This window comes from Anomaloglossus baeobatrachus, chromosome 1 (assembly GCF_048569485.1).
Source record: "Anomaloglossus baeobatrachus isolate aAnoBae1 chromosome 1, aAnoBae1.hap1, whole genome shotgun sequence".
Lineage (NCBI taxonomy): Eukaryota > Metazoa > Chordata > Amphibia > Anura > Aromobatidae > Anomaloglossus > Anomaloglossus baeobatrachus.
The window spans coordinates 242,555,907-242,577,941 of NC_134353.1; the positions used below are offsets into that span (position 1 = coordinate 242,555,907).

Here is a 22,035-nt window from a genome sequence, read left to right on the forward strand (position 1 = left end):
CAATAAAGAACTGGGACCCCCAACACAAACGTCTCAGATACTTAGCTGCTGAGACGCAGGGCCAGGTCCCTGGGGATGAGTGCTCCGGTCCAACAGGATCCTCAAGGGGCTGTGGATGGAGACCGGACTCCTGCCAGGCATGGAGACCGTGCTGGCTCCCACTTCAATCCAGAGCCCAGGAGGGATGGTGAAGGAGCGCGGCATGTAAGGCTCCAGCCTTGGAAATCAACCTTAACAACACCGCCGACACAGTGGGGTGAGAAGGGACATGCCGGGAGTCCAGCTTGGACCCGCTTTTCTTCAAACTCTTTCCAAAAATCAAACAAATCAGATGAGAATGCATGTGTGGATGTATGCCTCCTGAACACAAAGCGATAAACTGGCTAGATCTGGTTCTCCAGGGGGTGTATAAGCTCAGAGGGAGGAGCTACACTTTTAAGTGTAGTACTTTGTGTGTCCTCCGGAGGCAGAAGCTAAACACCCATGGTCTGGGTCTCCCATAGGAACGATAAAGAAAAGGGCTTGTCAGGAGGTTGAAAACAGGCTGGGTGGTGAAGGGGTTAAAACACAATATGGCAAAAAGTGGAAAACCGCAGCTGAGAAAAAAAAACAAAAAAACAAAAACACTAACATGTATAATCTGTAGCATCAAAAACGCACCAAATCATCACAGGTACGTAGCCTCAGTGCAAGGAAACAACAATGCAATGGACTCATTTTAACGGCAAAAGACGGGCGGATTTTCTCTGAACATGTGGTGCTTAGTTTGCTTTAATGCCATAGAACCATTTAATGGAAAGAAGATCTGTTAAAACTCTGGGTCACTGCATTTATTATATAGATTTCTGCAGGAAGATTTCATTACGATGGTTACAATGTATAAGTTAAGATAAAAAAATACTTTTCATATTACAAGACATACAACATTTACATATAGACAGTTCTACAGTAGTACTCTTCATGATGGCGGTGGCTCGCTCACACGTATGTACATCCTATGCCACAATGTAAAGACATTATTAAAAAGAAATAGGAAAAACACCTGATAAGAAGCAAGACGACTTAAGACCAATGAACATGTATTGGCGAGAAGGCACTTATGGGAGAATACACAGGGTTCAGGGTCACGAGTGGCTGGAGGAATTTGCAAAGAGCATCAAGATGGAGGAGAGACACTGTAATTTATTTTTTATGTATTCTGGGAGTTTGTCATTTTCTCCATGTCTGCAAAACAAAAGATCTTATGTTATAGACTGCAAAATATTACATGGAGTTCACAGATGATTACTTTTACTGCTCGGTACAATGTCATCCATCGAGTATAACCTCACCTGGTTACTTGTCCATTTGGTGCGGTGTATATAATGGATGAAACTCCAGGCTGCACAACCAACTGGGAGCCATCATTGAACTGCACCCACACAGCCCCTGTGTTCAGCTAGTAAGGAAGGGAAAATGACATGACCATACCATCAGTCACGATTCTATTATCTTAGCAAGTGATCACTATAAATACAGTGTGCGTGGTTTATCAACGTAACAAAACCTCCACTTACTTGGGACGCCCAGCCAACATTTTTAACAAAAACGGACTTCAAGACTTGGCCAGGATCTGGAGTGTGACCTTTTGATGTTTTGGAAGAAGGAGCACTTTGAGCTGAAAATACAGAGCCCTCATAGGAAAGAATCTAGAAAAGAAAAGGAATATCTCAAGTCATAAATACTGTAGTAAATATTCCCCCGCAGAGTTCATTATTTCAGCAGGGAAACATGGTCAATGACTGAAAGGAGCAGTGTTCGATGCACAGATTGAAAAAAATTATATGAATAACTTTGTAGCTTTATTCCGAACATTTTACCGCATATAACGCAATGAGACGTCATGTGTTGGGTCCAGACCTTAATGCGAGCTCAGTCGCTGAGCTTGTATAATTCCCAGCAGATGATGGTTAGGGAACCACAACACGATTTTTTTTTTTTTTAATGAATTTCCTATTCCTTTTCCCCATTTAAATTGTAAAGAAAACACTAAGTATGGTAACACAGTAATTGTACGGACCTGTGAAATCATATTGCCAGGTCATTTTTTACAGCAGAACGAATGTTCCCTATAATCTGCGGCCACCACCAGTGAGCTCTTAAATGCAGCATTCTATAAAACTGTATATAGACGCCCAAGCTGATCTGTATAACATAAAAAAGAAGGGAATTTTGTTACTTACCGTAAATTCCTTTTCTTCTAGCTCCAATTGGGAGACCCAGACGATTGGGTGTATAGCTACTGCCTCCGGAGGCCACACAAAGCATTACACTAAAAAGTGTAAGGCCCCTCCCCTTCTGGCTATACACCCCCCGTGGGATCACGGGCTGATCAGTTTTAGTGCAAAAGCAAGAAGGAGGAAAGCCAATAACTGGTTAAACAAATTCAATCCGAAGGAACATCGGAGAACTGAAACCATTCAACATGAACAACATGTGTACCCGAACAAACCAAAAATCCCGAAGGAAACAGGGGCGGGTGCTGGGTCTCCCAATTGGAGCTAGAAGAAAAGGAATTTACGGTAAGTAACAAAATTCCCTTCTTCTTCGGCGCTCCATTGGGAGACCCAGACGATTGGGACGTCCAAAAGCTGTCCCTGGGTGGGTAAATGAATACCTCAAGTTTGGACTGTAAAAACAGCCCTTCCCTACATGGAGGTAACCTCCGCCTGCAGGACTCATCTACTTAGGCTGGCATCCGCCTAAGCGTAGGCATGCACCTGAAAATGCTTGGTGAAGGTGTGCAGACTCGACCAGGTAGCCGCCTGGCACACCTGCTGAGCCGTAGCCTGGTGCCGTAATGCCCAGGACGCACCCACGGCTCTGGTAGAATGGGCCTTCAGCCCTGATGGAACCGGAAGCCCAGTAGAACGGTAGGCTTAAAGGATTGGTTCCTTGATCCATCGAGCCAGGGTGGATTTTGCAGCCTGCGACCCCTTGCGCTGACCAGTGACCAGGACAAAGAGTGCATCCGAGCGGCGCAAGGGCGCCGTGCGGGAATGTAGATTCTGGGTGCTCTACACCAGATCCAACAATGCAAAGCCATTACATATCGATGAAATGGATAAAAGGAAGGTAAGGAGATATCCTGATTGTGATAAAAAGGGGATACCACCTTAGGGAGAAACTCTGGGATCGGGCGCAGCACTACCTTATCTTGGTGAACACCAGGAAGGGAGCTTTGGATGACCGCGCTGCTAGTTCGGACCCTCTCCGAAGAGACGTGACCGCTACCAGAAAGGCCACTTTCTGTGAAAGTCGAGAAAGTGAAACATCCCTCAGAGGCTCGAAGGGCGGCTCCTGGAGAGCAATTAATACCCTGTTCAGATCCCATGGGTCTAACGGCCTCTTGTACGGAGGAACAATGTGATAACCCCCCTGCAGGAACGTGCGTACCTGAGGAAGTCGTACTAGGCGCTTCTGAAAGAATACCGACAGCGCTGCGACTTGTCCTTTAAGGGAGCCGAGCGACCAACCTTTTCCCAATCCAGATGCAGGAAGGGAGGAAAAAGGAGACAATGCAAATGGCCAGGGAGACACTCCCTAAGCAGAGCACCAAGATAAGAATAACTTCCACGCCTTGTGGTAGATCTTGGCAGACGTCGGCTTCCTAGCCCGTTATTTAGTGGGGTCAGCACTTCAGGTGCTGCTTACCGCCCGCCTATAACGCGGATGTGTGGTCGCCAGAGCCCTGTGACTGGTTGCCCAGAGCATGTCTCCGTTCCCCAGCTCGGACTGCGTGCAGGAATGGCTGCCGGCGTCCAGTGAAGAGGGGCGGGCCGTGGGCGTGCCCCAGACAAGAGCGGGAAACTGGCGTCCCACTGTGTCCAGTGAAGGGGGCTGGAGAATGCAAAGCAGACTCCAGCCCTCGGCGCTGACTGTCTGTACAGCGTCCCGCCTCTCCCCTGACTGGCAGGGCTGGAGGCGGGAACGAAACGAAAACTAGGCCGCAAAGCCGGGGACTCGAGTAATAAGCGCGGCCGTCCATGTGCACGGCCAGCGCGGAAGTCCCCGGCGCACCACAAGTCCCAGCCGCGCCACAATGTAAAAAACACCCAGCAGCGGCCAGCGCGGCAGTTTCTAACACATAAAGTCACTCAGCTAAGCTGCAGTGAATAATAGCACGAGCGCTCCGCGCTGTTGCCCCCGGCGCACTAACACTCCCAGCAATGCTGGTGTGTGTGTGCGCGCTTGCCCGGGGACACAGAGTACCTTAATGTAGCAGGGCCTGTCCCTGACGATACTTAGCTCCATATCCAGCAGGTTCTCTGGGTCTGTGGATGGAGCCCGGTCTCAGTGCCTGGAGACCTGTAAGATCCCACTTCGCCCAGAGCCCTGAGGGGGGATGGGGAAGGAAAACAGCATGTGGGCTCCAGCCTCCGTACCCGCAATGGGTACCTCAACCTTAACAAACACCCGACAAAAGTGGGGTGAGAAGGGAGCATGCTGGGGGCCCCATATGCAGGGCTGTGGAGTCGGTAAGCCAAACCTTCGACTCCGACTCCGACTCCTCAAATTCTCTTGCACCGACTCCGACTCCGACTCCTCAAATTCTCTTGCACCGACTCCGACTCCGACTCCGACTCCGACTCCGACTCCGACTCCGACTCCGACTCCGACTCCGACTCCGACTCCGACTCCGACTCCGACTCCGACTCCGACTCCGACTCCGACTCCGACTCCTACATATATTGCTTATAGTTAGGTGAAAAATTTATTGTAGTACATGAATATGTGTATGTGAACATCAGACATTTAATAATTTTTATGATACAATAATCAAGATATTTGGATAGAACATAAAATATATTTATTGGAATACAACTTTAGAACACAAAAAACTGTAATAAATTGTAAATATGTAATACACTATGTAATATACAGTAGATTACATATATATCTTGTGTGTGTGTATATACACTGTATATATATATATATTATATATATTACATATTTACAATTTATTAGTTTTTTTGTGTTCTAAAGTTGTATTCCAATAAATATTTTATGTTCTATCCAAATATCTTGATTATTGTATCATAAAAACAATTAAATGTCTGATGTTCACATTGTACTACAATAAATTTTTCACTTAAATATAAGCATTATACTAAATGTTGTTATTTAGTAAAATATTCAGCACATTCTGCATTGCACTCCTGTCCCCAATTTATTATATATTTTAGGAGTCGGAGTCGGTGCATTTTATACCGACTCCGACTCCGACTCCACCAAAATGAGCTCCGACTCCGACTCCGACTCCACGACTCCGACTCCGACTCCACAGCCCTGCCCATATGGGCCCACTTTTCTTCCAACCGACATAGTCAGCAGCTGCTGCTGACTAAAAACAGTGGAGCTATGCGTGGATGTCTGACCTCCTTCGCACAAAGCTTGAAAACTGATCAGCCCGTGATCCCACGGGGGGTGTATAGCCAGAAGGGGAGGGGCCTTACACTTTTTAGTGTAATGCTTTGTGTGGCCTCCGGAGGCAGTAGCTATACACCCAATCGTCTGGGTCTCCCAATGGAGCGCCGAAGAAACACAACTTTTATTAATTATACTCCTGTGCGAGGTGATCGGGTCTGATAAGGGTTGCCGATCTAGATCCGGCACTTCCACTGTGATTGTAAATCACTGTCCTCCGTCCCTGCTCCGTGTGGACGATGAGTCCTACATCATCCCCACAGAGTCCTCCATTGCGCCCCTGCACTTCTCTCTGCCCTGCCGAGGGCAGATCAAACTACTGTAGTGCACATGCACTGACACTCTGACCTTTCCCTGCACCTGCGCATTACAGCACTTTGATCTGCCCTTAGCAGGGCAGAGAGAATTACAGGGGCGCAATGGAGGACTCTGAGAAGGAGGCGGCGATCGCAAAAAGAATGCTGTATATAGTGTCTTACCGGTAGTGGCCACAGATAATAGGGACCAAATCTGGTGACAGGTTCTCTTTCAAACAAAAGCCCCAAAAATTGCTATTTCAATGCACTTGGAATTTTTACCCAGTACAGTGAATTACAAAATGAATTACGTCATGCAAAACTACAACTAAAAAAAAAAAAAAAAAAAGCACCAATACAGCTATGGGGACAAAAAGAAGTAGAAGTAGAATGAAAACTGGCCATGGTGGGAGATGGTGATAGTCTTTTGATAATTAAAACCAGAGCCGGTGATCTTCAGCAGTTCATTTTATTGTAATATGACTAATGAGAAATTATTTCTTAATATGAAAGGTCCCATCTCATATACTATATGTCTGATTAATATGTGTAAGTGATTGATGCGCATACTTATCCCAAATCACTCACAGAAGGATTGATGTCAGACATCTGGTGTGGTGAGGAGGTGCTGACGAGTGCCCGGTTAGGAGGGCTTTGCTCCTTGTGTCCACACACTGACTCCTCAGAAGGTACAGTTTGTGCTGGAGGTTTTGGGGAATCTGTGCTTATTGGTCTCCTGTATTTAGAAAAAAATGGTAAAATCAACATTAATATTAAAAATCAGTTTGTAAAACATTCAACATACAAAAGAAAAGACTGTTGCATATTTAAAAAAAAAGCACACAAGAGAACACTAGCAGTAATAGAATAAATAAGGAACGCTGGTTTCACAGTCAGATTTCTATGGCCCCATGTTGTTTGCAGAGACTTGTGGACTGACTGTACTTCAGCCTCACACTGAACTAGGGGGCAATAACCTGCTGCACATGAAAAAAGAACTAGCTGATCTCAAGTTATTAGGACTTCTGTCCCCTGTGCCAAAAATCAGGAGGTCACATGTAAAGAATAACTCGACAATGAAGATTCCACCATAATCAGTAGTTTAGGATTCACTTACATTAGCGTTTAATCACTTCGATCGTCATCCAGAAAAGTGGGATGAGTGTCATGTGTATGTCACTCTATATATCATGCGAGTGTGCAGTTATTTTCATGCCTAGCATCCATATGACATCCGCATGCAATGTGTTGTTAACATCATCGTTTACATTGTAGAATACTCTATGTAAATTCTTGCTATTAATCTTGCACCCTTTAAAGCCGTTTATGTGGCACTAAAGAGTGTTCAGTCACTCCCAGCTCACGCTGCGCAAAACCCAGCAGCTGTGACATCAGGAACACCATCGCTCATCTGTCTGTTCATCAGTGTCCCCAGGTCTCGTGGAGTGCATCATGAGCAGGGAGTGGCTGCTGATCAAAGTCTATGGAGCCTCTTTTTGAAGCTCCATAGCTTTGATCCATGTTGTAATTGAGGAACATTGTGATAACCGCTGGACTACGTCCGACTTGGGAACTTTGCTTTCTAATAAAGTGGTGAATGAAGGAGAGTTTTGTTTTTATTTCTCTCTTTTTGGGTCTTTAAGGTTTCCATTTGTGGAATACTATGGCATTCCTAGACTATATTCGATCTAAATGTTTTGGGATTTTTTTTGTAAAAAATTGGTGAACCAGGCAAAGAGTGTTTCTTCAAATAAAAACGGATTTTTGTGTACCTCACCGTAAAATCGTTTTCTCTTAGCCATCATTGGGGGACACAGGACCATGGGTGTTATGCTGCCTATCCATAGGAGGACACTAAGTAGATGCAAAAGCATAGCTCCTCCTCTGCAGTATACACCCCCTGGCCGGGCCAGGCAGCCTCAGTTTTAGTACACAAGCAGTAGGAGAAACCCCCCCCCCCCCCAAAAAAAAAAAAAACTTCTCAGAGGAACAAGAGAAAAGAAGAGTCATAACCAAATGAGGTACTGAGAGAACCAAGGCCTAACAGGGCAACAGGGTGGGTGCTGTGTCCCCCAATGATGGCTAAGAGAAGACGATTTTACGGTGAGTACACAAAAATCTGTTTCTTCGGCGCTCCATTGGGAGACCCAGACGATTGGGTGTATAGCTACTGCCTCCGGAGGCCACACAAAGCATTACACTAAAAAGTGTAAGGCCCCTCCCCTTCTGGCTATACACCCCCAGTGGGATCACTGGCTCACCAGTTTTCTGCTTTGTGCGAAGGAGGTCAGACATCCACGCATAGCTCCACTGTTTAGTCAGCAGCAGCTGCTGACTATGTCGGATGGAAGAAAAGTGGGCCCATATGGGGTCCCCAGCATGCTCCCTTCTCACCCCACTTGCGGTTTGTAAGGTTGAGGTACCCATTGCGGGTACGGAGGCTGGAGCCCACATGCTGTTTTCCTTCCCCATCCCCCCTCAGGGCTCTGGGCGAAGTGGGATCTTACCGGTCTCCAGGCACTGAGACCGGGCTCCATCCACAGACCCAGGGAACCTGCTGGATATGGAGCTGAGTATCGTCAGGGACAGGCCCTGCTACATTAAGGTACTCTGTGTCCCCGGGCAAGCGCGCACACACACACCAGCATTGCTGGGAGTGTTAGTGCGCCGGGGGCAACAGCGCGGAGCGCTCGTGCTATTATTCACTACAGCTTTGCTGAGTGACTTTATGTATTGGGAACTGCCGCGCCGGCCGTTGCTGGGTGTTTTTGACATTGTGGCGCGGCTGGGACTTGTGGTGCGCCGGGGACTTCCGCGCTGGCCGTGCACATGGACGGCCGCGCTTATTACTCGAGTCCCCGGCTTTGCGGCCTAGTTTTCGTTTCGTTCCCGCCTCCAGCCCTGCCAGTCAGGGGAGAGGCGGGACGCTGTACAGACAGTCAGCGCCGAGGGCTGGAGTCTGCTTTGCATTCTCCAGCCCCCTTCACTGGACACAGTGGGACGCCAGTTTCCCGCTCTTGTCTGGGGCACGCCCACGGCCCGCCCCTCGTCACACGAGCTGGAGAAGGACGCCGGCAGCCATTCCTGCACGCAGTCCGAGCTGGGGAACGGAGACATGCTCTGGGCAACAACACACGGCTCTGGCGACCACACACCCGCGTTATAGGCGGGCGGTAAGCAGCACCTGAAGTGCTGACCCCACTAAATACCGAAGTGTCCATTTGTATTTTATGCTTATATGCTATACACTGCACTGTAGGTCGCTATCTTTGGCTATATGCCCTTCTAGATGGCGAGATAACAGCAGCAAAAAACGCAAGGGTGCTAAGGCACAGGCTTTCTAGGCTGCTTGTATTGCATGGCTGAAGTGTTCATTTGTACTTATGCTTGTATGCTATACATTGCACTGTACGGTCGCTACTCTTGGCTATATTCTCCTAGAGGGCTGGACAACAGCAGCAAAAAAGCATGGGTGCCAAGGCACAGGCTTTATAGGCTGCTTGTACTGCATGTGCTGAAGTGTTCATTTGTATATATGCTTGTATGCTATACATTGCACTGTACGGTCGCTACTCTGGGCTATATTCTCCTAGATGGCTGGACAACAGCAGCAACAAAGCAAGGGTGCCAAGGCACAGGCTTTCTATGCTGCTTGTATTGCATGTGCTGAGGTGTTTATGCTTGTATGCTATACATTGCATAGATGACTAGAATACAGCAGCAAAAAAGCAACACAGGCTTTCTATGCTGCTTTTCCTGCATGTGATACTGTTCCACCGGCAGGTTCCACTGACCCCCATTGTGTGCAATGCTCCCCTGTAGCACTTGGTCAGCCGGGGTCTCTACTAGAGGTGGCCAAAGGAACCACCTGTGAACCCTGTCCAGGGACAGGGACGGAGATTGTCATGGGATGGAGACTTTGCAGTCCAGACAGGCCATGGGCAATCTTGATTAATGCTCCCTGGCCACCCTCATTTGGAACGCACTCAGTGCTCCGGGGGGGTCCCAGGCATTCCAGGGTGAAGGCTCTGACACGGACGGCAGTCCCAGACAGCCTAAGCTAGCTCGCTGGGTGCGGCACTCGGCTTCATCACTGGTCAAGGTCCCAGCAGGACGACTCTCTGTATGATGAGGCAGACGTAGCTGATCAGGGCTTTGGTCCTGACACCGCTCTCAATCCGGATACACCGGATGGTGACGCCATAGTGAATGATCTTATAGCGTCCATCAATGGAATGTTGCATATTTCTCCCTCAGCTCCCCCAGTGGAGGAGTCAGCTTCACAGCAGGAGAAATCCTTTTTCAGTACTCATGCATAGATTGAGTACTTTTTCTGGCCACGCTGACTTCAGAGACGCAGTTCAGAAACACCACGCTTACCAGATAAACGTTTTCTCCAAACGTATTAAGGATGCACGTTATCCCTTTACCCTGACGTGGTAAAGCACTGGACCCAGGGTCCAAAGGTGGATCCCCCAATCTCCAGGCTTGCGGCTAGATCATAGTTGCAGTGGAGATGGAAATTCACTTAAAGATGCCATTGACAGACAGATAGACCTCTGGTTGAAATCTGTCTGTGTAGCCATCAGCGTGTCGGTTGCTCCGGCATTCGCAGCCGTATGGGCACTCTAACCTATTTCAGCTGGTCTTGCGCAGCTGCTCTTGAGCACATGTACATCTGTGCCGCAGGTGGTGTCCTTAACCTCGCAATGTCTGCATTGCGACTTACCCTAGTAATACTGTCCTGGGGGGACAGTCGAGGTTGGTCCTTCCCAGGCTCGGGCAAGTCCCAATGGTCCTCGTCTAAAAGGGCTCAAAAGGCTCAGAGGGGCTCAGATTCCGGCCGGGCTCATTCACGCCCAAGGAAGGCAGCAGGAGGAACCGCTACCAAGGCGGTCTCCTCATGACTTTCAGCTCTCTCTCTCCGCATCCGCGGTTGGTGGCAGAATCTCCCGCTTCTGGGTACATTTAGCTGCCACAGGTCACAGACCGGTGGGTGAGAGACATTGTGTCTCACGTGTACAGGATAGAGCTCTGTTCTCGTCCTCCGGCTCGACTCTTCAGAACTTCCCCCTCCCCCACCGAGCCGATGCTCTTCTGCAGGCAGAAGGAGTGGTAATCCCTGTTCCTCTTCAGGAACAAGACACGGTTTTTTCCTCCAATCTTATTGGGGTGCCAAAAAAGGGTGGCTTTTTCCGTTCCGTTCTGGACCTAAAACTGCTCACCAAGCACGTGAAGGCCAGGCGGTTCCGGATGTAACCCTCCGCTCCGTCATTGCCTCAATGTCTCAAGGAGATTTCCTAGCATCAATAGACATCAGGATGCTTATCTCCACGTGCCGATTGCTCCAGAGCACCAGCGTTTGCTACGTTTCGTTATTGAAGACGAGCATCTTCAGTGCGTACCACTGCCCTTCGGTCTGGCGACAGCCCTACGGGTTTTCACCAAGTTCAGGGCAGCAGTGGGAGCAGTCCTGCACTCTCAGGGTCACTCTGTGATCCTTACTGGACGATCCACTTGTCAAGGCACCCTCTCAAGAGGCATGCCGACACAGCCTGAACGTGGCGCTGGAGACTCTCCAGAGTTTCGGGTGGATCATCAACTTTTCAAGGTTACATCGGGCACCGACCCAATCGCTGACATATCTGGGCACGGAGTTTCACACTCCCTCAGCGATAGTGAACCTTCCGCTGGACAAGCAGCGTTCACTACAGTCGGGGGTGCAGTCTCTCCTTCAAGGCCAGTCACACCCCTTAAGACGCCTCATGCAGAGGCAGTCACTTTCGCGCAGTTTCATCTGCGTCCACTTCAATGGGACATGCTTTGCCAATGGGTTGGGGAGTCGACGTCCCTAGAAAGGAACGTTTCCCTTCTCAGACGGTCAAGGACTCTCTTCAGAAGAGTCCATCCTTCAGATCAATGTTCTGGAAATCTGGGCAGTGCATCTTGCCCTGCAAGCCTTCCAGCAGTGGCTGGAAGGAAAACAGATCCGACTTCAGTCGGACAATTCCACAGCGGTGGCAGACATCGCCCACCAAGGCGGAACACGCATCGCCAAGCCTACCAGGCAATCCGGCGGATTCTGATGTGGGTGGGGGACAGAGCATCCACCATATCCGCAGTTCACATCCCGGGCGTAGGAAATTGGGAAGCAGACTTCCTCAGTCGCCTGGGCATGGACGCAGGGGAATGGCCTCTGCACCCAGTATGGTGTCAGGAAATCTGTAGCCGCTGGGAGATGCCGGACGTCGACCTAATGGCGTCTCGGCACAACAACAAGGTCCCGATTTTCATGGCGCGGTCTCACGAGCAAAGAGCTCTGGCGGCAGGCGCCCTAGTTCAGGATTGGTCGCAGTTCCAGCTACCCTATGTGTTTTCTACTCTGGCACTGTTGCCCAGAGTGCTACGCAAGCTCAGCTCCGCTTGCCGCCGCGCCATCCTCGTCGTCCCAGACTGACCGAGGAGGTCGTGGTCCCGGATCTGTGGCATCTCACGGTCGGCCAACCGTGGGCACTCTCAGACCGGCCAGACTTACTGTCCCAAGGGCCGTTCTTTCCACTGAATTCTACGGCCCTGATCCGGCCTGTGCGGCCATCGAGTCCGAGATCCTAGCGTCTTCAGGATTATCTCAAGACGTCATTGTCACCATGAGACGGGCTAGGAAGCCGACGTCTGCCAAAATCTACCACAAGACGTGGCAGTTATTCTTATCTTGGTGCTCTGCTTAGGGAGTGTCTCCCTGGCCATTTGCATTGTCTCCTTTTTCCCCCCTTCCTGCATCTGGATTGGGAAAAGGTTTGTCGCTCGGCTCCTTTAAAGGACAAGTCGCAGCGCTGTCGGTATTCTTTCAGAAGCGCCTAGTACAACTTCCTCAGGTCGTTCCTGCAGGGGGGTTATCACATTGTCCCTCCGTACAAGAGGCCGTCAGACCCATGGGATCTGAACAGGGTATTACTTGCTCTCTAGGAGCCGCCCTTCGAGCCTCTGAGGGATGTTTTCGCTTTCTCGTCTTTCACAGAAAGTGGCCTTTCTGGTAGCGGTCACGTCTTTTCGGAGAGTGTCCGAACTAGCAGCGCGGTCATCCAAAGCTCCCTTCCTGGTGTTCACCAAGATAAGGTAGAGCTGCGTCCGATCCCAGAGTTTCTCCCTAAGGTGGTATTCCCTTTTTATCACAATCAGGATATCTCCTTACCTTCCTGTTATCCATTTCATCGCTATGTAATGGCTTTGCATTGTTGGATCTGGTGTAGAGCACCCAGAATCTACATTCCCGCACGGCGCTCCTGCGCCGCTCGGATGCACTCTTTGTCCTTGTCACTGGTCAGCGCAAGGGATCGCAGGCTGCAACATCCACCCTGGCTCAATGGATCAAGGAACCAATCCTTGAAGCCTACCGTTCTGCTGGGCTTCCGGTTCCATCAGGGCTGAAGGCCCATTTCTACCAGAGCCGTGGATGCGTCCTGGGCATTACGGCACCAGGCTACGGCTCAACAGGTGTGCCAGGCAGCTACCTGGTCGAGTCTGCACACTTTCACCAAACATTATCAGGTGCATAGCTATGCTTCGGCGGACGCCAGCCTAGGTAGAAGAGTCCTGCAGGCGGCAGTTGCCTCCCCGTAGGGGAGGGCTGTCTTGCAGCTCTAACATGAGGTATTTCTTTACCCACCCAGGGACAGCTTTTGGATGTCCCAATCGTCTGGGTCTCCCAATGGAGCGCCGAAGAAGAAGGGAATTTTGTTACTTACCGTAAATTCCTTTTCTTCTAGCTCCTATTGGGAGACCCAGCACCCGCCCTGTTGTCCTTCGGGATTTTTGGTTGTTTTCGGGTACACATGTTGTTCATGTTAAATGGTTTTCAGTTCTCCGATGTTACTTCGGAGTGAATTTGTTTAAACCAGTTATTGGCTTTCCTCCTTCTTGCTTTTGCACTAAAACTGGTGAGCCAGTGATCCCACTGGGGGTGTATAGCCAGAAGGGGAGGGGCCTTACACTTTTTAGTGTAATGCTTTGTGTGGCCTCCGGAGGCAGTAGCTATACACCCAATCGTCTGGGTCTCCCAATAGGAGCTAGAAGAAAAGGAATTTACGGTAAGTAACAAAATTCCCTTCTTTTCTCTGACGCCTCATTGGGGGACACAGGACCATGGGACGTCCTAAAGCAGTCCATGGGTGGGAAAAGTAAAAAAACAAGATAACGCAACTCAAGGACTAGGAACCAGTCCCAGACAGCCTTGAGCACCTACTGAGAGAGGTGCTCTACTGCCGTTTGCAGAATTTTCCTACCCAGATTTGCCTCAGCTGAAAACTGGGTATGGACTCTAATGCTTTGAAAAAAAGAGAATTTTGTTTACTTACCGTAAATTCTTTTTCTTATAGTTCCGTCTTGGGAGACCCAGACCTTGGGTGTTTAGCTTCTGCCTCCGGAGGACACACAAAGTACTACACTTAAAAGTGTAGCTCCTCCCTCTGAGCTTATACACCCCCTGGTGAGCCAGTCCCAGCCAGTTTAGTGCAAAAGCTGAAGGAGAATAGCCACCCACAAGTAGAACAGAGCAAGAGCCGGAACAACCGGAAACTCTGTCCACGACAACAGCCGGAGAAAACACGCGGAACAAGGAAATTGCCAACAGGCAACAGGGAGGGTGCTGGGTCTCCCAAGACGGAACTATAAGAAAAAGAATTTACGGTAAGTAAACAAAATTCTCTTTTTCTTTATCGTTCCTTTGGGAGACCCAGACCATGGGACGTTCCAAAGCAGTCCCTGGGTGGGAAATAAACAGAAAAACTAAGAAGTAGGCAGAACCTAACTTCACAAATGGGCGACCGCCGCCTGAAGGATGCGTCTGCCCAAGCTCGCATCTGCCAAAGCATGAGCATGCACTTGGTAGTGCTTCGAGAAGGTATGCAGGCTAGCCCACGTGGCAGCCTGACAGACTTGTTGAGCCGTAGCCTGGTGCCTAAAAGCCCAAGAGGCACCGACAGCTCTGGTCGAGTGTGCCTTGATCCCCGGCGGGGGAGGCGCCTGCGTACTCTGGTAGGCGTCCAAAATGGTCGACCTAATCCAACGGGCTAAGGTCGGCTTAGAAGCAGGGAGGCCCTTGCGCCGACCTGTGGTTAGCACAAAAAGAGAGGTGCACCGCCTAAGTGCAGCGGTGCGAGACACAGATCCGGAGAGCACGCACCAGATTTAGAGTATGTAGAGCTTTTTCAAAGCGATGAACAGGGGCCGGCAGAAGGAAGGTAAGGTAATGTCCTGGTTAAGGTGGAAGGGAGAGACCACCTTAGGAAGAAAGTCCGGAGTCGGACGGAGAACCACCTTGTCTTGATGAAAGACTAAAAAAGGTGACTCCGAGGAGAGCTCAGCCAAATCAGAGACTCTCCTGAGAGAAGTTATGGCAACCAGAAAGGCCACTTTCTGTGAAAGACGGTACAAAGAAACCTCCCTAAGAGGCTCAAAGGGGGGTTTCTGCAAGACCATGAGAACCAAGTTAAGGTCCCAGGGGTCCAAGGGCCGCCGGTAAGGCGGAATGATGTGAGACGCGCCCTGCATGAAGGTGTGGACCTGAGCCAGCCGAGCGAGACGCCGCTGGAACAGAACTGACAGAGCCGAAACTTGTCCCTTGAGAGAGTTGAGGGACAGTCCTAGCTGCAGACCGGACTGTAGAAAAGACAGAAGGGTTGGCAAGGAGAATGGCCAAGGAGGATGGCCGGTAGACCGACACCAGGACAGGAAAATTTTCCAAGTCCTGTGATAGATCTTAGCGGAGGAAGACTTGCGAGCCCGAGTCATAGTGGAGATGACTTCAGGGGGAGACATGCTGCTGGAGTGGGGACAACTTCTACAAGAGAATGAACCCCAGGGAGTATATACAGAGGTCCACAGCCAGAGACCGGCTGTGGCTTACCAGACCGTTGGAAGCGGTGTTGTGTGCCCTCCAGATCCCGAAGCCCGGACCCCCAATGCACAGCACCTCAGCAGGGATGCAGAGTGCAGGATGGCCCAGCGCAGAGTCCAAGAAAATGGCCGCCGGAGCGAAGAGAGGGGGCGGGACAGGGGGCGTTCCTGTAGGAAGGCGGGATCTGGAGGGCCATAGAGACCTGCAGGGGAGGAGTCACTCACCAGCAGTGGGGAGTGTCCCTCCCCTGTGCAGGTCGGCCGCCGGGAGGAGCCGTGCCTGTCCCTCTGCATGAGTGACATGCGAGGGCAGGTTACAGAAACTAGGCCTCCGGCGAAGCCGGGGCCTAAATTTGAGCAGCGAGGCCGACGCGCAGGCACCATCGGCGCGGTTCTCGGGCGAAAGCCAGAGAACCCGCCGGAAATGCCAAATACAAGTACAGCAAACACACTCTCCCCATACAATAAAGGACAGAGACCCCCAACATATGAACGTCTCAGGTACTTAGCTGCTGAGACGCAGGGCCAGGTCCCTGGGGATGAGTGCTCCGGTCCAGCAGAGTCCTGAAGGGGCTGTGGACAGAGACCGGTCTCCTGCCAGGCATGAAGACCGCGCTGGCTCCCACTTCAATCCAGAGCCCAGGAGGGATGGTGAAGGAGCACGGCATGTAATGCTCCAGCCTTGGAAATCAACCTTACAACACCGCCGACACAGTGGGGTGAGAAGGGACATGCCGGGAGTCCAGACGTGGACCCGCATTTCTTCAATCTCTTTCCAAAAAGCAAAAAAATCATATGAGAATGCATGTGTGGATGTATGCCTCCTGAACACAAAGCGATAAACTGGCTGGGACTGGCTCACCAGGGGGTGTATAAGCTCAGAGGGAGGAGCTACACTTAAGTGTAGTACTTTGTGTGTCCTCCGGAGGCAGAAGCTAAACACCCAAGGTCTGGGTCTCCCAAAGGAACGATAAAGAAAAGAATGTAGGCTAGACCAGGTCGCAGCCTTACACACTTGTTCCACTGAAGCCTGATGCCGAATGGCCCACGAAGCGCCAACTGCTCGCGTGGAATGAGCCCGCAACCCACTAGGAATGGGCTTGAGTTGCAAGCGGTAGACTTCCTGGATCGCAGAGCGAATCCAGCGAGCCAGAGTTGCCTTTGAAGCTGCCTGTCCCTTCTTGGGCCCCTCAGGAATGACGAACAAAGAGTCCATTTCCTAAAGGGGGCTGTCCTGGATATCTAATATCTGAGAGCTCTGACGAGGTCTAACGAATGCAGAGACCTTTCCACCCTATGAACTGGGTGTGGACAAAAGGAAGGCAGAACAATGTCCTCGTTCAAATGAAACGGGGTAGGAACCTTTGGAAGAAAATCCGGAAGAGGGCACAGAACCACCTTGTCCTGGTGAAAGATCAGAAAAGGCTCGCGGCAAGAGAGTGCTGCCAGCTCCGAAACCCGTCTGATGGACGTAATTGCCACCAGGAATGTTACCTTCCAGGACAGAAGAGCAAGGAAGGATTCCTTGAGAGGTTCAAAGGGAGACCTCTGGAGACAGTCCAGAACGAGATTGAGGTCCCATGGGTCCAGTGGCCGTTTGTAAGGGGAAACTAGATGGGAAACGCCCTGGGAGGAAGGTCTTGACTTGCGGTTTTTGAGCCAGGCGGCATTGGTAGAAGATTGAGAGCGCTGAGACCTGCCCTTTAAAAGGGAACTGAGAGCCAACCCCGCTTGCAAGCCAGACTGTAGAAAGTCGAGAATTCTAGGGATGGCCAGAGGCATAGGCTGGACGTTAGTTTCTCTGCACCATGAAAGAAAGATTTTCCCACGTACGGTGGTAAATGCGGGATGACGCAGGCTTTCGGGCGCTGATCATGGTGGAAATAACCGCGGGGGAGAATCCCGCTCTTGTTAATACCCAGGTCTCAATGGCCATGCTGTCAGCTTCATGGCTCTGGAGTTCTGATAGAAAATGGGCCCTTGGTTCAGCAAGACTGGGATGTCTGGAAGGCGCCGCGGTACGTTTGCGAGCATTTGTACTAATTCGGCGTACCAGGCGCGCCTGGGCCAGTCCGGTGCTATCAGTATCACCGGGACTCCCTCTGCCTTGATCTTCCTGATTACCTGCGGCAGCAGGGGTAGAGGTGGAAATATGTAAGGCAGGCGGAAGTGGTGCCAGGAGCAGACTAGAGCATCCGCGCCGAAGGACTGCGGGTCGCGTGCCCTGGCTATGAACGCGGGTACCTTTGCGTTCAACCTTGAGGCCATTAGATCCACGTCTGGTGTGCCCCAGCGAGTGCAGATGTGTAGAAACACTTCTGGGTGGAGAGACGGCCACCGGCCTCCGGCGGCCAGGCCTTGGCGACTTAGAAAGTCTGCTGCCCAGTTCTCTACCCCCGGTATGTGTACCGCTGATATCACTGACCCCGTCGACTCTGCCCAGCTGAGGATTTTGTGGGCCTCGAGATAAGCCGCTTTGCTGCGGGTGCCCCCCTGCCGATTGATATAGGTTACAGCTGTCGCATAGTCAGATTGGACTCGAATCAGACGACCCTCTAGCAGAGGGCAGAACGCCCTGAGCGTGAGGAAGATCGCGCGGATTTCCAGGATGTTTATGGGTAGGGAAGACTCCTGGGGCGTCCAACGTCCTTGAGCAGTGTGGTGCCGGTACACTGCTCCCCAACCTAGGAGGCTGGCGTCCGTGGCCAGGACCAGCCAGTTAACTGGGAGAAAAGATCTCCCCTTCGATAGGGATGAGGACCGAAGCCACCAGCGGAGTGCATACCTGACTGAAGGCGTCAGGTGAAGATGTTTGTCCAGGGAGAAGGGGCTCTTGTCCCAGGCAGCTAGAAGGACTAGCTGCAGTGGGCGGAGGTGCAGTTGAGCAAAAGGTACTGCCTCCATAGCCGCCACCATCCTGCCGAGCACCTTCATGCTGAATCGAATGGAGCGAGACGGAGGACGTAGAAGGCAGCGTACCGCTTGTCAAAGAGCGATCGCCTTGTCCTGAGGGAGATAGATCAAGCCCCGACGGGTGTCCAGGGACATGCCCAGGAAGTTGATGGATCGTGCTGGGACCAGGGATGATTTTTCTAGAATCAGTAGCCACCCTAAGCGGGATAGGGTGTCCAAGGTGATCTGTACGCTGGTTGAGCAGTCGCGGAAGGAGGGGCCTTGATGAGGAAGTCGTCCAAGTAAGGGAGAACGACTACTCCCCTGGCGTGAAGGACGCTCATGGCGGCCGCCATGACTTTGGTGATGACCCTTGGTGCGGTGGCAAGGCCGAAGGGTAGGGCTACGAATTGAAAATGGGAGTCCTGAACTGCGAAGCGAAGGAACTTTTGGTGATCTGGAGCGATGGGTATGTGCAGGTACGCGTCCTTGATATCTATGGAGGCGAGGAATTCCCCTTCGACCATGGATGCAATAATGGACCTTAGGGACTCCATTCTGAATCTCCGTACGTGCACGTTTGTTCAGGTGTTTGAGGTCCAGGATGGGTTGAACTGACCCCATCCTTTTTGGGGACCACAAAGAGGTTGGAATAAAAACCCCTGAACTTCTCGTCGTCCGGGACGGGTATTATCACTCCTGCTGCTTGGAGCGAGTGGATTGCTGAGAAAAAAGGCCTAGCGTCGTTTTCGAGTCTTTGGGGGATTTGAGAGAAGGAACAGACTCGGGGGTCTGGTCCGAAATTCTATGTGGTAACCGGAAGACACAAGGTCTTGCACCCATTTGTCGTCTGAGGCAGCAGCCCAGATGTGTTGAAAAGAGCCGCAGTCGACCTCCTACAATGAGTGTGTCTTCCGGGGCGCCAAAGGAGTCATGAGGGGGGAAAACGTCGTGGACGAGTCTCCCTAGTCCTGGACTGTTTCGGTCTAGGCTGCCATGACGAAGTGGGTTTCGGGGAGAGCTGAGAAGGTCGGTCCCTGCGTAGTCCGCGGCTAGTGGTGGGGGCAGAGCGGGATGTCGACCAACCAAATTAGTTCCGAAAGGAGCGGAACGAGGACTGTGGACGTCTGGTGAAGGTCGTCCTGGGCTTCAGCTGGGGAAGGGAGGTACTTTTTCCTCCCGTGGCGTCAGAAATGAGCTTGTCCAGTCGTTCGCCAAACAAATTTGTCTGGAAAAAAGGATAAGCCCGTGAGAGACTTCTTGGAAGCAGAGTCCGCTCGCCATTGTCTGAGCCAGAGAGCTTTACGGATGGCTATGGTATTTGAGGCGGCAAAAGCTGCGCAGGTAGCAGCATCAATGGAGGCCTGCATGAGGTACTCCGCCGCAGCGGCAATTTGAGCTGTTACCTCTGTGACGGAATGAGGGAACTGTGATTCCTCAAGCGAAGTGTTAAGGGATTTTGCCCAGACAGAGATCGCCTTTGCGACCCACACAGAGGCAAAGGAGGGCGATAGGGAGGAACCCGCAGCCTCAAAGGCAAGAGCGGGCGAGGTGCTTCACCTGTCTGTCTCTTGGGTCCTTCATGGAGGAACCATCGGGTAACGACAGGAGCGTATTTGTGGCAAGGCGGGAGACCGGGGGGAGGGGGGGCCTCAACCGAGGACGGATCGGCCCAGCCCTTAGGGGCAGGTGGGGCAAAAGAGTACCGGGACTCCATGAGTTTACGGTTACCGAAGAGCCTGTCAGGCTTCTCCCTTTGCTTTGTGAGGATATCCTGAAACTCTGGGTGATCAGCGAAAACCTTTTGGGGTTTCCTTGCCCTCTTAAAGGAGACCACATGGTCAGTGGTAGTGGATGGGGGATCCTCCACATGCAGAGCTTGGTTGATTGCTGCTATAAGGGTACGCTCACACGAGCGTGAAAATCGGACGAGTGCAATGCGAGAAATTCTCGCATTGCACTCTGACCAATGTTAGGCAATGAGGTTGAGCTGTTGGTCAGCTTTTCTCGCATCCAGATTCTGGATGCGACAAAAGCGGCAGCATGCTGCGTTTTGCTGCTACCGCCGTATCTCTCGCACCCATTCAAGTGAATGGATGCGAGAGATACATCGGACTGCACTCGGATGTTATCCCAGTGCAGTGCGATCTACGCACAGGCTGACAGTGGAGGAGATGGGAGGATTAACCCCTCCCTCTCCTCCGCAGCACCTGCACTCAGCTTCACAGATGTGACCCGATCGCAAGATCGGGTTAAAGTCGCATGACACCCGGCTCACGCTCGCAGCAGAGCCTCAGCCGGGGGACATTAGCATATCGCATCCGATGCTCTCGCATCGGATGCCATACGCTCGTGTGAGTCCAGCCTAAGGTAGCTTATTGCAGTTTGATCATCTGGGGAGGGTGAAACCAAGGAATCATCCTGGTACAAACAGCATTCTCCCTCCTCCATCTCTTCAGAAGACGTGGAGCGTGTGGGAGATCCTGCCCTGTGTGTTCCCGAGGGAAAGCCCGCTGGAGACACTCGGCCGTGTGCTCTTTTCCTGATCCTTGCAGCCGGTGAAGCATGTGCCCGGATTACCTCAGAAGGATCCTCCATAGGGGTATCCTCAGGCTGCGTTCCGTCCAGGGATCCAGAAGGGTGTGGAGGACGACATTGCATAGCCAGCACCAGGTTCTGTGACAGTTTTTCCATGGATTGGGACAGAAACTGTGCCTATTCCGGTGGGCTGGGAGCCCTAGGCTCTGGGCTGACGGTTGCGGTGGTGGTGGCAGGGGGGTCTTGGGGAGCTATAGGGACACAGGACTCACCGAGAGAAGAGGTGTGTTTACGTGGTAACTCAGCGTGGCAGGCAGTGCAGGCTGAATAATAGACTATGTGGGCTTTAGCACTCTTAGTGCCCTTAGAATTCTGCATGTTCCTAATAGGAGTATGCCAGGAGGGGGAGCAATGCTCCGCAGAGCTGCAAGTGAAGCAAGCACCTTACCCGAATCAGCGGATGGCCCTGTCCTCAGGAAGGATGAATCTCTATGGAGATCTTCGCACGCATTCCTGAGGGGGGCGGTGCTTATCGCGACCGGGCATAGCGCTAATAGAGCGCGAAGATGAAGTCAGTGTGCACCCCCCCCCCCGCTGTGGGTAGTAAAAAACGGCAGGAAGGGGGCTTCTGATAGCTTTCCTCCCTCTCCCTCCAGTCAGCACACAGCTTGTCACTGGTGGTTATCAGCCGGCTTTTCTGCTAGAGCAAATAAACAGAGCAAATAAACAGTCCCTGAGCACTCCCCCTGCCACCTGGAAAATTATCTGTGCAGATTCTCTGCAAACAGGAGTGACTTCCCCCCTCCTCCAGCCAGCAGGCTAGAGAAAAGTTAACCCTGTGTGTTCAGGATCCTTCTCTCCTCCTTGCACCCAGCAAGGGACTTTCTTATAATAAATACTGTAGATGTCCTGGGGCCTTCCCTGCAGCGTCTTTTCTCCCTTTGTCTGG

The 22,035-nt window shown here is 51.4% G+C and overlaps 1 protein-coding gene across 2 annotated transcripts in view; it reads right to left on the reverse strand.

Annotated features, from left to right (window-relative positions):
- Positions 1 to 781: 781 nt before the first annotated feature.
- Positions 782 to 22,035, reverse strand: part of PLK4 (polo like kinase 4) — a 78,969-nt gene continuing 57,715 nt past the window's right edge. Inside the window, exons 13-16 of one of the 2 annotated variants that reach the window (XM_075348760.1) lie at positions 6,351 to 6,498; positions 1,557 to 1,688; positions 1,332 to 1,438; positions 782 to 1,224 (exon numbers count right to left, since the gene is read on the reverse strand). In XM_075348760.1, the coding sequence (XP_075204875.1) occupies positions 1,125 to 1,224; positions 1,332 to 1,438; positions 1,557 to 1,688; positions 6,351 to 6,498 (487 nt within the window). In that variant the 3' untranslated portion in view covers positions 782 to 1,124. The remainder of the gene's footprint in view (positions 1,225 to 1,331; positions 1,439 to 1,556; positions 1,689 to 6,350; positions 6,499 to 22,035) is intronic. The other variant, XM_075348751.1, reaches the window with a different exon arrangement.